The following is a 16,273-nucleotide window of genomic DNA, read 5'->3' as shown; positions in this document are numbered from 1 at the left end:
AAGAAGAAGAAGAAGAAGAAGAAGAAGAAGAAGAAGAAGAAGAAGAAGAAGAAGAAGAAGAAGAAGAAGAAGAAGAAGAAGAAGAAGAAGAAGAAGAAGAAGAAGAAGTCGTCTACATGCTTAGACATTTCACAGGCCTTTGCTTGCATCCTGTCTGCCATTCCATTGGCTGAAGCAAACCACATGGTCCAGAAGCAACATAAAAAGGTGTAATCAAGGAAATGGACGTGGAGAAAGGATTTATGGCCACCCTTTCTCATACGCTCCACTGCAGCATTAGCATTTAATCATTGTGTGGTGTAGTTTTGGTCAAATTGACCCAAGCGAGAGGACACTTGGGAAAGGGAACCTCAGCTGTGGAACTGCCCCTTCCTGCCCCGTGTGCGCGTGTGTGAGGGCATCTCCTGATTTATGACCGATGTGGGAGGGCGCACTGGGTGCAAGTGGACCTGAGATGATTAAGAAAGCAGGCTGGCGAGGCGCTGGGGCAAGGCAGTGGGCAGTGCTCCTTCTGGTCTCTGCTTCTGCTCCTGCCCTGACACCCCTCGGTGATGGATTACAATCTGAGTCATAAGATGAAATAAAACATTTTCTCCCTTAGCTTTATTTTTGCCAGAGTTCTATCGTAGCAGTAAGAAACCAGCACAGTCTTTTAAATCAAGAAAACCAAAGCAAGAAGTCCAGCTTATGCAAAAATTCAATTATGGGCCCCATAGTGAGCTGAGACCTGGAGTCTGGTGATGGTGCCCCAAAGAGAGCCAAGCAGTACACCATTTGGCCTCACTGGATTTGATCTTACGCTGCTGTTCCCTCCACAAGTGATATGGCTTCTACCTATATGACTTAATGTTTGTTTTTCAAACTTAGCCTCTTGGTTTTCATGGCACAAAAATACGAGAATCTTTACCTGTGCCTCTTGTTGCTCCCTTTAATGAAAGCTGGCCCTGTTTGCATGTGCAGGGTACAACGCAGTGTGTGCACGCAGGGTGTGCACATGTGACATAATTCAGTGCCCAAAGGTGACCTCACTGACAAGCATGCAATTATGCAATTGATCCGGGCATGTGTACGAAGTTCTGGAAAAGAACAGTAACTATTTTGTCTCAGACTTTTCTCCCTCTGAAAGCAACTTGTCTGTCCAGCCCTACTGGGTAGATGCCCAAAGGAGACAATAGAGGGGTCCACACTGGAAAATGATGCCCAGTTACCTAACATAAAACACAAGCTTCAGACATCTGGTTGGCTGTGTGGGAAACTATTTCTTAGAAGAAATCAAAGTTTGGAAAAATTATTTTGATGAAAGAAGATAGAGATGAATGATGCTTCCGAGGGCAGGTATGGCATGAGAAAGCTTTCTGCTCAGTTAAGGAAGAGGCCATCACAATGTCATTCACAGACACACACGTACACACCCACCAGTTCTGAACAGTAGGCTGAGAAGGCTCAGGATCCCTGTGATAGCCCACAATACCTTCAGAGTGAGCATCATATAGACAACAGCCTTGGCAGCTGGCCCAGGAGATTCAGGTGGAAACATGTGGAGAACATTCCTGCTGGGCTTACGTAAGAACCACCACCACAGCCTGTTATGAATGAAGGGTATCCCATCCCTTCAAGGCACAAGACTGGAGCCCCATGCTTGGCACTCATAGAGGCCCTGAGGCTGTTGGAAGCTGTGGGTAAGCCAGGAGAGATGACAATGGAGTGGTGTTACTGGAGAAGAGCCACATTTTAGAGAGCGAGGGCAGGATGCTACAACCCAGGCTTTCCTTGCTGTTAGCCTGATAATGCTGGTCAAGCCCCCTCACTCTAGGACATTTGTTAACTTACTTCTGATAAGACAAAGTTGATATTGATCAGGTGCCTACCTCCCAGCCCCTCTCCTGTGGTCTACTTTTCTTTTCCATGTCATTCAAAACTTGTAACAAACTAAATAATTTACTATTTTGCATTCATTGTCCATTCCACCATGGCGAGGGGCCTTGAAAACCAGTCTTAACAATATATCCCACACAGCTAGAATGTGTTTGACATGCAGTGAGAGTTCAATTAATATTCATTAGCTGGATGCTGAATAACGACTTCAAGGACTATGTCTACATTTACTGTTAATATATTGGTTATTTATTGTTGTGTAACAAATCATCCTATACTTGGCACCAGAAAAAAAAATAGCAGTCATTATTTCTCATGATTTAGTGGCCCAGGAAGTCCAGCAAGCATTCAGTCATGCAACTGATACAAGCATGTTTGCAAAGTTCCAGGAAGAAGCAGTGACTATTTTGTCTCAGACCTTCCTCCCTCTGGAAGCAACTTGTCTGTCCATCCCTGCTGGGTAGATTCCTCAGAGGAGACAATTCTACTTTTGATGGCTTCTGCTACGGCTACATTCGATGACTATAAGGAAGGACTGGGAACCTCCCTTCCACTGTCAGATGTCTTTACAGTCCTTTGTGTGACTTCATTCTTGCTGGTAGCTCATCATTCTTAAATCTGTTCAGCCTGAACTTCTTTAATGGTGATTGGATTTACCAGATCAAATTAGACTGGAAGTCAAAGTAAGACCAGATTATACAGAATCCACCTCTCCTCCCCTTCTCTCCTCTCCTCTTCTTCCTCTTTCCCTATCTTTCTCCCTTTCTTCTCTCTCCCTCTCCTCCTTTCCCCTCCATTCCTTTTCCCCTCCCTCCCTCTCTCCTCTCTGTCTCTCCCCTCCCCTCCCTTTTTCTCTCCCTTCCTCTTTCCCTCTCTCCCATATTCCCTGACAAGGATGGAAGCTACATCCCAAGGTTTAGGCTCTGGTCATGTACAGCTCATCACATCGCTGCAACCCTCTCGATCTTCACAAAGCTGAGCACTCAAATGAACCTACAGCTGTGAGCCTTCGAGCTTGGGCTGCGTCCAGCCCCTTCAGGGGTGGGAGTGATGGCAGCGGAAGAGTGCATGGCCAGCAACCTGACCAGGAGGTTGGGAACTCTTCAGGTGGGGATGATGACCCTCTCCCTGGCTCCCTTCCAGATTCCACAGACGGTGAGGGTGACTGGAGTCTCTGGTCTGTCTGCAGCGTCACCTGTGGGAATGGCAACCAGAAACGGACCCGTTCTTGTGGCTATGCGTGCATTGCCACAGAGTCCAGGACCTGTGACCGTCCCAACTGCCCAGGTAATTGCAGGGCTGTGGCTCCAAGTTCAAAGGAAAAGTGTTTTCATTGATATTTTAAAACTTGAAGAACTTATCTAAAAGATAGCCATTTTCCTCATAAATCTTTTGGCCAGAGTGGGACAACTAGAGAGAGCTGATAGGCTTGGTGGATGAAAAGACGGATTTCCTGAGCATCAAGTACAGTTGCAGTGGCTGGGACTAAAGGACAGTGCCATATTGTATTCATTTAACTTGAAGGAGACTCTGGTCAGTTTGGACCTTTGAAGTGGGATTTTCATAGCGTGAAAACAGATACTCATTTCTGATGAGGAAGACGGATTGAGTAGATTCTCATTCTCAGGAAAACCATGGAGTTAGCCCTGTCAGTAAGATCTGAGAGTTGCCCAAGGCTTCCCAGGGAACAAACTGGGACAACCTAACCTTTCATTGTGACCTTATACTTCGACAGCAGTTAATTGCTGACTTAGTGAGAAATCATGTTAGGACTAAACAATAATTGTGACTGTAGTTGTCAAAGTGGTTTGTCAAAATAAAGCATGTGGCCTATTTGTATAGAGACCTACACTGGTGGAAGGATCAAGCAGGAGAAAGCAGAGGAGGATCAGAGGCGACCAGGACCATGAGTGACCTACAGAGCCTGAACTATGAGCCTCCGGGTCCTTTAGACAAAGCTTATCCACCCCTGGGATATTGTTACACAGTGTTCCCAATTGCCAGGTAGAATACCAGCCTACAGTGATATTTTGGGCCACACATTCCAAATGGCTTCATCTGAAAGAAATTTCAGAGGCAGAAAATATGATCCCCATACCCCAGACTTCCTTTTTCTACTCCTAGACATTCTATCTCAAACCAGAGGCATTTGGACCAAAACAAAAGTGGAAGCACAAAGAGCTTTCTAAAGAGAGGGAGGAGGAGGGAGCGGAATGGGCGTATGCCGGCAAAGGGTGTGCGAAGAAAATGGGGCCGAAATGTAAGAAGTGGTGGCTCCGGCTCCATGTCAGCCCTACAGATGTCTTGCCTCTCCCAGTCTTCCCTGTGCTCATTGCAGTGAGCCGAGGTGGAGGTCTGGGGAATGGGTGTTAGCTGGGTAGCAACAAAGCAGTAAAAATAGCACATGGAAGAAGAGGAGCTATCCAGAAAGAATGTAAAGAAGAGAAGGAGAATATGAGGAAAAGGGTCAGAATGATACTGAGATAAAGAAAAGGAAGATTGTCTAGGCATGTGGGTGAGTGGTAAAGGATTTGTCCAGCCATGTGAGGCCCTGGGTTAGAGTCCTAGCACCAAGCAAAAAAAAAAAAAAAAAAGAGAGAGAGGAAGAAGGAAGGAGAAAGCAAAGGTATAGGAGAGAGTAGGAAGGGGGGAAGGGAGTAAAGGAGGCTGAAGGGAGGGGTGGGAGGAAGATAAAGATTAAGGAGTGGAAGAAAAACAGGAAAAAAGATAGTAATAAAGAAGGAGAATGGGAGTATGCTGAGTATGTAAGTACCAATCACAGTCCCATGGTTTGTAGGTATGTTATTTCATTTCCCTCTCTAAACTGCCCCATGGCACAGAAACTTATTACTGTACTTGTTTGGCATTTGTTTAACCTGAGACTCAAAGCCAGCAACAAATGATAATTATGGAATTTGAATCCATGGCCCTAACTGGTACACCCTTTTACCTTCACCATGACGAAAGGTCTCTGGCTCAGGCACACACAGACACAGGCGGATTTTACTTTGAGTTGTAGGGGCATGCCTGCATTGTCAGAGCTAGGATACAGGGCCAAGGCGGTAGGCATGGATTTCCTGTCAGGGAAAAGCTCTTTTCTTCTGCCTTTCTGTATGTTTCCTTATTGGGTACCAAGACCACAGAGCAGTGCAACCAGTTTCCCTGAGCATGCATTTTCTTCTCGCCTGTCCTTGCCCACAGTCTTTCCAGCCTTTCTGCTTTAGGAGGTGCCAGCTTCAAAGGTCCCTTTGGATAGGAACTGTTGCTTTCAGCAGGGTCCCCTTCCTTATTTGGTTTATCGAATCTGCTTTTTGCTGAAAGCAAAAATCATATTCCATAATAGACATGATTTTGTGGTCTTGGTAAGGATCATGCTGTAAAAGTATGTCCCTTTGGGCTGAAGAGATGGGCTGGCGGCTGAAAGCACCAGCTGCCCCTTCAGTTCTGAGTACCAATGCCAGGCAGTTCACAACCACCCGAAACTCCAGCTCCAGAGGATCTGATACTCTCTTGTGATCCTCCCAGGCACTGAACACACATAGCACACAGACACGCACAAATAAAAACAAATATTTCTTATACATATGTTCCTCAGTCAACGCTTGAGAGACCCAGCATAAAATCAGGGTGATCCCTTAAAGGATATCCGGTCACACTCAACAACGAAGCCAGCATTCCCCAACAAAAGTGTTGCCATCTCATGATTACCCTGCACAGACCTCCTATTCTGAGGGGAGCTGAACTGGGTGTGGTGATTCCAAGCTGAGGTGTAAGGGAACTGAGAGGTTTGAAGCAAATCAGAGTTTCTTAGAGTAGATAATGGGTTTCTCGGCACCTCCTTTCTGAAGCAGCAATAGGAGTGAGGTGGGAAACACGAGTTTCCGCTTCTTTGCCAGGAAGATGCTCTCTCCATGTCTCACTCCCGTAACCCAATGGACTCAGCAGGGGAGAGGTGGTGCTCAGCTCTCCTGAACTGAGGGACATGAACACCGAGGCTCACAAAGATGAAGTGTCCTGCCTGGGTCCAGCTAGTAGCGGTTTAGACCCAGACAGTCGGCCATTTAGAAAGAAGGTATTGAGTGCTCTGCTGCCCTGGTCTCGTCTGCCACTCACCCGCAGCCACCCTGACAGGTGCCCACCACCACCCACCCTCATACCCAAGGCAAAAGGCTGAGGCCTGCGTCTCATCCAGGCACATTTGGATCTGATTTCGAGCTGTGAATAGAATCTGGGGTTTTAATGTGTTTTATGCATGGCTACCTGCTTTTTACTGTTTCCTCTGCTGGCACATATCTACCCATGACTAGCAATGAATACAAAAAGCTTTTGTTCAGGTGTGTTTGTTTTGAACTGGGGGAGCAGGGAGTGGGGATGGCGATTTTTTTCCTATAACTGGGGGAAAATGAGCTCTTGTCTGTGTTTAGGAATTGAAGACACTTTCAGGACAGCAGCCACGGAAGTGAGCCTGCTTGAGGGAAACGAGGAGTTTAATGCCACCAAGTTGTTTGAAGTTGGTAAGAGGTTTTGTTTTTGTTTTTGTTTTAAATCCAAATATTGGTTCAGTGCTTTGGAGATTCATTTTGCTTCTTCAGTGCCATCCTGGGACCTGTGAAAATGTTTCGTTTTTCCCTTTGAGGTCTGGTGTTTCCAATATATTTCTTGCTCACTGAATAGACTCCAAGCAAGAGGGAGCAGCCTCATCCCTCCTCCACCAGGCCAGACTTAACAGTAGGATACCTTTGTGAGCAACTGGCAGAGGCTCCAAAGTGAGACACGGGTTGGAGCCCACCCTCGTCCTAGCACAAAATAGGTCCACTACCCAAAGAGCTCTGTCCTTACCCCGCATCTGGTAAGAGGAAACCTTCAGCAGAGGAAAGGAGGGAGGAGGAAGTTTTTCAATATTATACACTTCCCTCCATTGCAAGAATTTTCCATTAAAAAAAGTCACTGTGTGTGTGTGTGTGTGTGTGTGTGTGTGTGTGTGTGTGTGTGTGTGTCAGAAGCAACAGCCTGAATGAACACAGCAGAAGGTGCCCACTCAGGTGCGAGCTTGCTTTTCAGTACAGCTTTGTTTACTTCTGGATGCCATTCTGTGGCATAAAAGAGTAAGATTCCTTCTGTCCCATTTCTTTTCTCCTGAAGATTCTTTTGTAAACTCAAGTCTGCCCTACCTCCTCAGATGAAATGGAGCAGGCCTAAGTCCCTTTTTGTTTCCTAGCCCAACTATTTTGAGATGTAATTTTCTGTCTTTCTTAGAGAACTATAGGAGTCAGTCAAGGGTCTAAGCAGAATAGTCTAGAAAACAAAGAATGACTGAAAAAAAAAAAAACAACAACAAAACCAGTGCCAGCACTCTGATAAAAAGAAGCAATAAACAGTATCGGCCTCAGCATGGGGGGGGGGGGGGGGCAGGCAGAGAGGAGTGACACTCATCTTTCCTCCCCCAGTTGAGGTGGCATCCACAGTGAAGGCTGCTGGGAGAAGTCAGTTTTCTCTAAGGGTGTGGCCTCTGCTAAGCTGAGCATGCTACAGTGAAGACCATGTAGCCAAGAACACTTGAATTACACAAACTGGTCTTGATGGGAGAAGTAGGGGAGTTAGGAAGGAGGGTAGCTCTGGGAAGAGTGGGGGAGGGGAATGTGATCAAAATTCTCAAAGAACTAAGATTATCTTTTCTGAAAGACCTGAATATCAACCCATTACCACTAGATGGACTGATTTTCCAAGGCAGGTCCCAGATCTGGTTTAACTAAAATGTACATTGACTTTCACAATGCTTGTTAATAATTTATTTTTAAAACAAATCCATTTAAATGTGTCTGTAAGCCAGACTCAGGACAGTTTAGAAAGTCTGTGATGGTAGGACCTCCACCCACCCCTCTCCTCACATACACAGAGATTACATTTATTTAACAAGAGCCTTCTGCAAACACAGTTCACTGGATATATTTTTTAAGCTGACTTTAAAGGTGTGAGTTTTACATAAAATGGAAGAACAGAAGACATGGTTTTTGGGAGACAAAGAAGTTCTTCCTGTCTCCTCATATGACATGTATAGGGCAAGGCATACGGCCCCACCCAACACGAAGCATGCCAGAGTATCCGAGTAGACCTGTTCAACCAGAATCCAGGGCGAAACGAACTGAGTACGTAGGAAGCTGGTGAGTATTTAGTGAGGGACAATTTGAACAACTATGAACAGAGTTGATGTAAACCAAGAAGGGAAGCTCAGGACTGACAAAAATGGAGAGCCCTGACAGTTCTTGACCTCATGGTACCCAGGTAGGAGCAGCAAGCACAGCTCATAGTGGGAGCCATCTGCCCACAGTCCCAGCTAAAGGATGCAGACAACGTGCAATAAGAGGTGAACCAGCAGAACATTCTAGCCTTACCTCCTCCCCTTGCGTGCTCCAATGATGGGTCCTCCTATTGGGCGATCCACACACAAATAATGGGTGAAAGGTTTACGTGATACAGTCCACATGTGTCAGGACAAGTGTGCCACGGGATGGAGACACACTTGTGGGCAAACAGAAAACGAGACAAGCAGACAGGAAACACTGGGTTTCCACATGTCAAGCTACTTAACTAACCCTGCCTTGAGTTTGCTCATCTGTAAAATGGAGCGAGACATAGCCCACCTCACAGGGTGGCTGCAGAATCCAGCAAGGTACTTGTCTCCCAAGCTTAAGCCCATCACACCGAATACCCTGTCTAAGTACGTTTTAAAAAATGAAAACCAGTCAACAGAAGTCCTATAGCACAAGAATTGCAGTAGTCTCCCACCTTGGAAAATCTAATGCCATTTTCTCGGAACTCCTAAAGTGTGTTTCTGAAGGCCCTGCCCTTCCAGGAAGAGGCTGTGACTTCCCAGGTACTTCCAGAATGGACCTACACCACTGAGTGACTGTGGAGACAAGGAGACACAGCTGAGAAATCCTAGAACTCAGGGAACAGAGGAGCCGCTGCGTGTGCTAGCTAGCCCTCCCCAGGAGAGCGCACTGTTCACCTCCCTGCCACTGATTCTCCAGACCAAGTTCGTCAGACAAGTCCTGTCTTCATGTGAACTTGACAGACAGCAGAAACCCAGCAAACTGAAATGTCCACAGTCACACAGCTGCTGAGAAGTTGGGCTTTCCTCCCAGCCATGTTAAAATGAGGAGCCAGTCTCACACCAGAGCTCTGTGGACTCGGGAAAAATGTTCCATTTCCCCCGTTCCCATCTCACTGATGGAGAGCTTGACCCTATGTCCTGACCTCATGATCCCATGCATAAGCATCCCAGTCTCCCAGGCATCTGACCCAAAACAGCAGTCATCTCCCTGCCTTAACTCATTGCCCACAGACTTTGAAACCACTGACATCAGTAATTGTGGACCTTCTTGATGCAACCCACTGTTAGTAAGCTTACCTTCTCTGTGCTCTCACCATTGATAACCTACCCTGGACTCAGCACTGGGTCAATGTTCTCAACACGCAGCTCAGCTGATATATTTCACTGTGTTTAGTGGCTCTCTGGGGCCCTCTGGATAAGCCTAAAGTGAACACACTCTCCATGCCTGACACCAACCTTCTTCTCCAAAGGAAAAGAAAGTGCCCGAAAGTGTCCTCAGCCCCAGTTGTCCTCATTCTTCTTCTCTCTCCTTTCTCCCCTCCCTCTCTCTGTCAGTCTGGTGTGCATGCACGTTTGTCCATATGTGTACATGTGGAGGCCAGAGTTCAGTATCAGATCTTCTCCATCTTAACTTTGTGAGACAAGGCCCCTCACAGTATCAGGAGCTCAGCCTGCTCTTTCAGCTAGACTAGCTGGCCTGAGACCCCTCACGACCAACGTGTCTCTACCCTGCCCCCAAGTGCTGGATTCCAAACATGTTCCTCTGCACCCAGCTTCTTCACCAGCTCCGGGGAGCTGAACCCAAGGCCTCATGGTTGGCAGCAAGCACTCGATGCCCTAACCCATCTCACTAGTCCCCCATCAGATTTGTTTCACTGCTCAAGATTGGTTTTTACAGTCAGTGCTTGGCTGCAGGCCTTCCCCATCTTTTCCCACCTCCTACCAGAGTTTATAGCAGTTTGGGTTTGCAAGTAACACGTACCAGATGGGAGTGAGCATACAAGGTGACAATACGACACCTGAGGAAGGGATGAAACAACTGGGGAGGAAAAAACAACCCAGTCCTGTCCAACATAGAATGCTTAGCCAAGGGGACCCAGACGGGAAGCCAGAGAGCTTCCTCCATGCTTGGTCATTTGCCTCTAGGGCAAGTATGACCTGGATGATGGGGGATGGTGACTTTCTTCTCGGAGCTCTGAAGAGGAAGTCGGTACAGCAGCTCATCAGCAGCATCATGTGAAAGGCACCTAACCCTATCCCTGACCTACTGTATCGGAAAGAGAATTTCATTTCAGTTTTGAAATGTTTTGTCTTAGACAAGAAAGCCATGTATTGTGTGGTACCTATGTGTCATCCTAGAAATTCGGAGGCTCAAGTGAGTCCCACACACTATGAGACTGTCTCACAAACAACAGAAAAATGCCTAGGGTTTTCTATTATGGAGAAAAATGCAAACAGGGTTTTCTTTTATGGGGAAGTAAATAAAGCCAGGAAGAGCCCAGTGGTGTCTGCATCGGTCACTCTATGTCACTGAAAAAAAAAGTACTTGAAAGAAAAAACAGCTGAGAAGGAAGGAAGGTTAGTTTGGGCCTCTAGTCTCAGTTTATGGTGTGTGGCCTGTTGCTGTTGGGCCTGTGGCAAAGCATAATGTCACAGTGAGCAGGTGTGAGGAGGCTGTACACCCCATGGCAACCAGGGAGGAAAAGGGAGAACGAAAGGGACTGTAGTCCCAAGATGGATGCCTTGTGATGACACGAACTGCTATGTCCTATGAGTTCTGCTACCTCTCAGTAATGCCGCAGGCTGGGGACCAAGCTATCAATATTGGGCTATTGATGGGCACTCGAGATCCCACTGTAACACTGGGAAATGGGGTGGGAGTGTGGCGAGGTGGAAGAGCAGATTTAAGGGTGCTTCATCCTGGGGCCAGCCGGCTTGCTTTCAGAAGGGACTCCGATAGAAAAGCCGTGAGCTAGCTCAGTGAAGGCCAGAGTCTGGGGGCTTGGAGTAGGGACAGTGGGTTAATAAAGTTTGGTTAAGATGTGTTCTGTTCTGATCAGTCAGTGTGGTCAAGCAGTTCGACTAATCATGAGCAAGAAAAGAAAAGAAATAGTCTATGTTTGAGCTTATTGTTCATAAATGGAGACAGCAACCACGAGTATCATCTAAGTCCGAAGAGAAAAGGGGTTGCAGGATGGCAGAGATGGGAAAAGTACTTATATTCTTAATATTGTTGTTTTCCAGGACAAGGTCCTTTGAGGCTCAGGCATCGGGCCTACTCACATTCCTAGCCATCTTGTACTTTTTATTCTGAGAGAGGGTCTGAGTTGCCCAGGCTAGTCTTGAACTCATTCTGTAGATCAGGTTGGCCTTATTCTCTACACCAGTTCTGGCCTTGAATTTGTGATCCTCCTTCCTGTGCCTCAGCTTAGATGCTCACACCTGATCTGAAATAAAGTTCTTAATAAAAGTATGATACTGCCGTTGAGGGGAATCCTAAGAAGGGTTTTTCAAGTTACTAGGCTACAGGGAGACTGTATTCGCTTCTCACAAGGTTAGATCCCTGCCTTGGATTGAGGTCCCACCCCTTTGGAGATCATAACCAAAGTCCATCTCTACCAGCATCTTGGCCTCAGAGTCTGAGCAATACCAAACTAAGACACACATTGAATCAAATATTCTTGCCCCCACAACTGAAGGATCATGAGAACCCCTGTGAGTGATCAGGCAGGCACTAGGCTGACTTGGGAACCTCCTGTCCTAGCCACGTGGGGTGATACTGTTCACCTACACCCTGGCCAGTTGTCACGGAGGGGCAATACAAAAAGAGCATGTTCAAATTTCAGTTCTTAAAAAAGTCCAGGAGTGCACAATCAGAATTGAAATCCATAGCCAGGAATTGTGACACACACCTTTAATCCCAGCACTTAGGAGACAGAGGCAGGCAGATCTCTGTCAGTTCGATGCCAACTGGGTCTACACAGAAAAAAAAACTGTCATTCATAAATAAATACATACATACATACATACATACATACATACATACATACATACATAAATAAAAAGAATTTAAAATTCATAAATTATTTTTCATTATTTAAAACAATTTTTAAATTTAAATATATTTTGATCATGCACTTCCCTTCCTTCAGGTGCCTTCCAGATCATCTCCCCTTCTAAACCATCCAACTTTTAAGTTCTTTCTCAGAAAAAAAAAAAAAAAAACCATGCTCCTCTGTGTTTAAAAATTCCTCACAGTAGAAAGTCAGGAGTTGGGAAGATGTCTTATAAATAGACTTGCCAAGTTCAGGGGATATTGGAATGACCACGATGTCTGGTGGTTGTGGGTGCCGTGGAGTCTCCGATGCTGAGGAAGGACACTGTTGGCTTTAGGGTCAGCCGCCTAGAAAGTTTAGCATGTTCTGAGGGAGGTTTTTTTTCCGCTCTTTTTTAGACATGGACAGCTGTGAGCGATGGATGAGCTGCAAAAGTGAGTTCTTAAAGAAATACATGCACAAGGTTATCAATGACCTGCCCAGCTGCCCCTGCTCCTACCCCACTGAGGTGGCCTACAGCACGGCCGACATCTTTGACCGCATCAAGCACAAGGACTTCCGATGGAAGGATGCGAGTGGACCCAAAGAGAAGCTGGAGATCTACAAGCCTACTGCGCGGTACTGCATCCGCTCCATGCTGTCCCTGGAGAGTACCACGCTGGCCGCCCAGCACTGTTGCTATGGTGACAACATGCAGCTCATCACCAGGGGCAAAGGGGCAGGCACACCCAATCTCATCAGCACCGAGTTCTCTGCTGAGCTCCACTACAAAGTGGACGTCCTGCCCTGGATCATCTGCAAGGGCGACTGGAGCAGGTACAACGAGGCCCGCCCCCCCAACAACGGGCAGAGCTGCGCCGAGAGCCCTTCTGACGAGGACTACGCGAGACAGTTCCGAGAAGCCCGGGAGTACTAGAGCGCCGCTGGGGTCGGAGACACAAACGCACTGCACTGATCTGCCAACTGGCACCCCGTTCTTCTTATCCACATGTCTGTATATTTGTATATTCCACATGAATAGCTTTATAAGTACACTAGAGGTATGCAGCAGGTCTGAAGGACCTACAAACCACGTAGGAAGCCCTCCTGGTGGGTGTGTGGGCAGGAAGAGGAACCTGGGAGCAATGATGGGTGTGATTCCATTCCCACTCCACAGAGACTGAGGTTGTAAACATTATAAGCAGTTTTTATATATAACTTATTTAATACAAATGTGACTTAGACATAACCTTTTCTCTGGAGTTGTCCTTGTAAAAATTATTTAATCGCTTCTGAGGGAGTTCAAAAAGAAAAGGACTTGGGGGAATGAAGAGAAAAAGGAATTTTGCAGTGGAAATGTACCAAAACAATAAACAGCCACCTTACACCAGGTGTTGGTTAGTCGTGGGGTGTCTGCTGAGCCACAGATTCCGACAGTTTCTTGTCTTAGACTAGGCAAGGGGTGGGCACTAAGTGAGTGGAGTCAAATCTAAGACATGGCTTTAAATGGCCTTAAAATAAATAACCAGTGTAATTCTACTAAGGAGCCCAGCAGCGCCTCTGCTCTGTCCTAACAGGCTCAGAAGACTACAAGAAGTTCAGGCATAAAGCCAGGAGCGGCACTTTCCAAAGAAAAAGCAAAACAAATGGGAAAAGAATATGGATTGTTTTGTCTATTTTATTTTAATGTAACAACTTTTCTCCACCATTATATTCCCAGTAAATAAATATAGAAGGGGGTGATGTGAGCTGAAATCTGGGAAATGGTAATTTTTTTATGTTTTAAGAAAAAACTGCATTATTTTTGTAAAGTATTTATTGAGTCATTGGCTATTGTGCACTGTGCAGTTCTAAGATGGACCACTTTTGTGGGGTAGAACTTGAGTACAGCTGAAGAGTTGGTTCTTATGCAATCTCTTACTTGCAAAACTCCAGGAAAATATATAAATATATAATAAAGTCATAATAAACTGTGTTACCTGCACCCTTGATTTATGATACAAAGAGTGAAATGACTCCAAGTGAAGCCAGGCTTCCATGAGGAGAAAGCTTCAACCAGGAGGGAATAAAAGACTCACAAATGGACTTAATGGTGGCCAGGGTATGTCATAGCGTCTTTGGCATCAAGAGCATCTCCCCAGCCCCCCAAATGGCTCAGGCTAATTGGCACACATATGATTTTTCTTTCCTCATCCAGAACTAAGAGCAAAGACTTAAGATAGGCAAGGCTGCTTCTAGACAAAAACAAATACAAGTAATAGGTAGAACTACTTACAATGCAAGTTACTGTTTTTCCAAATGAGAGAAGCCAAAGGTCAGAATGTATAAACCATATTCGACATTTCTTTGTGAAAGGCTGGCTTGGTGCTCTTGTATCCCTGGTGACTTTGGATTCTTGACCACACACTCAAGTTCTCCTGGTACAAGTATGTTCTTACAGAAAAGCTCTTCCCTGTTCTTTATATGCGAGTGAATTGTTTCCCGAGATACTGCCCATCAGATTATTTATATTCAGGTTCTGCATCTAGTGACAAAACAGCAAGGCTGGTTTAGGGTTGGAGAGATGGCTCAGTAGTGGTTAAGAGCACTTACTGCTGTTACAAAGGACCTGGGTTTGTTTCCTAGCACCCAGTGGTGGCTCACACTTATTTGTAACATTTCCTGGGTTCTGACACTTCTGGCCTCTCGGGACACTAGGAATGCATGGTACACAACACCCATGAAGACACTCACATAGACACATAAAAATAAACATTTTTTTTGAGGTCTTGTTCACACTTGAAGGAAGGCTAACTGAGCCAGTGGAGAGAATGAATGGTCATGAATCAGAGGAGAGCGCTTGGTTTGTAATACTAGAGAAAAAAAAAATCTTCAAAAAGAGAATTGGCTGGAAATAGAACATACTGCTTTTGAGCTGGTCAGTTTCTTGTCAGGACACACACAAGCAGAAGCAAGAAGTAAGGTCCTTGGGAAGTTCAGTTGAGTAGCAAGGAGGAATAAGAATGTTCTGCAGCAAGGCCTGCTGGGTATCCTGAAGTAAGTTCAAGGTTGTGGGCAGATCCTTCTGGAGGTCAGAAAGGCACCTGAAGGCTCCAGGAGAGGGGTGGGATTTTTTTCTGGTAATTTTAAGTGATTTTAAAATTTTTTCCTTTTATTTTGTTGATATTATAATGGAATTACATCATTTCACCCTTCCCTTTCTTCCCTCCATATCCCTCTTTGTTCTCTTGTTCATTGATTACTGATTGGCTGTGTGTGTGTGTGTGTGTGTGTGTTCCTAAACACACATGTACAACCTGCTCAGTCTGTTTTCAGGGCTGATAATCTGGTATTGAATAATCAGTTGGTGTGTTCTTCCCTAGGGAAGATGATTTCTTCTACTCTCAGCATTTTTTCAGTTATCTGTAGCTTTTTGTAGAAGGTTAAGGCCTCTTGGGCTTTTTCTGTCCTCTTTGGCATGGCTATTGTCCTGTCTGTGTTCAGTTCATGGCTCAGCAGTCCTACTGGGGAGACTTCTGGGTGTAGTCTCTGGCGTTCTTAGGAGACACGGTCTTCCAGCAAAATCCCTGATCCTCTTGTTTTCCACTTTCCTCCCCCCTGGTCTGCAATGATCCCTGAGCTTTGGGCACAGGAGTGTTTTGTAGATGTATCCACTGAGCCTGGGTGTCACAGTTTGTTTGGTTGTGGTTTTCTGTAACAGTCTTCATTTACTGCAAAGAGAATGTTTTTATGAGTGTGAGAACTGTACTATCTGTGAGTGTGAGGACCAATATTTAGAATGTAGTTATGGATTCTGCTTGTTTAGCAAAATGGCAGTTGTGTGTTCTCCTCCAAAATTTATGACTTTAATAGCCTTCGTAGGATAGTTGATTAGTTTTCCAATAACCGGGCATTATTCGTCTCCTTTTCAGTGAGTCTTAAGTCCAGTTATGCCAAGGTATACATGCCCTGTATCTTCAAAGTTCTCCTGCTGTGCTGGTCATTGCCCTGGTTTTATAGGCCTCATAGCTCGATAGGACTGGTTGTTCCCTCTTTCGGAGGCTTGCATGGTGCCTTCTGGTACCATTAAGATTGACATCCATGGGGAAGCTTTCAAAGGTTCCTGATCAGGAGGCTCTGGCCCATATGTCTGAAGTGCATGGTATCTTCAGCAACTGGGACTTACCTCATACTTTTGGTTGTAAATGAGTAATCATGATAGAATGTAATGTTTTGAGAGTCTCTTTGACAACCCTGACCAACAACTCTA

The 16,273-nt window shown here is 45.7% G+C and overlaps 1 protein-coding gene across 1 annotated transcript in view; it reads left to right on the top strand.

Annotated features, from left to right (window-relative positions):
• The window catches only part of Ism1 (isthmin 1), a 73,031-nt gene extending 59,037 nt beyond the window's left edge, over positions 1 to 13,994 (top strand). The window contains exons 4-6 of the mRNA XM_055602704.1: positions 3,019 to 3,162; positions 6,300 to 6,389; positions 12,444 to 13,994. Coding sequence (XP_055458679.1) covers positions 3,019 to 3,162; positions 6,300 to 6,389; positions 12,444 to 12,961 — 752 coding nt within the window. The 3' untranslated portion in view covers positions 12,962 to 13,994. The remainder of the gene's footprint in view (positions 1 to 3,018; positions 3,163 to 6,299; positions 6,390 to 12,443) is intronic.
• The last annotated feature ends 2,279 nt before the right edge of the window (positions 13,995 to 16,273 follow it).

This window comes from Psammomys obesus, unplaced genomic scaffold (genome assembly GCF_907164565.1).
Source record: "Psammomys obesus unplaced genomic scaffold, mPsaObe1.curated_primary_1811, whole genome shotgun sequence".
Classification (NCBI taxonomy): Eukaryota; Metazoa; Chordata; class Mammalia; order Rodentia; family Muridae; genus Psammomys; species Psammomys obesus.
Note: the sequence above shows the minus strand (reverse complement) of the source record. Positions and strands in the feature narration are given on the sequence as shown.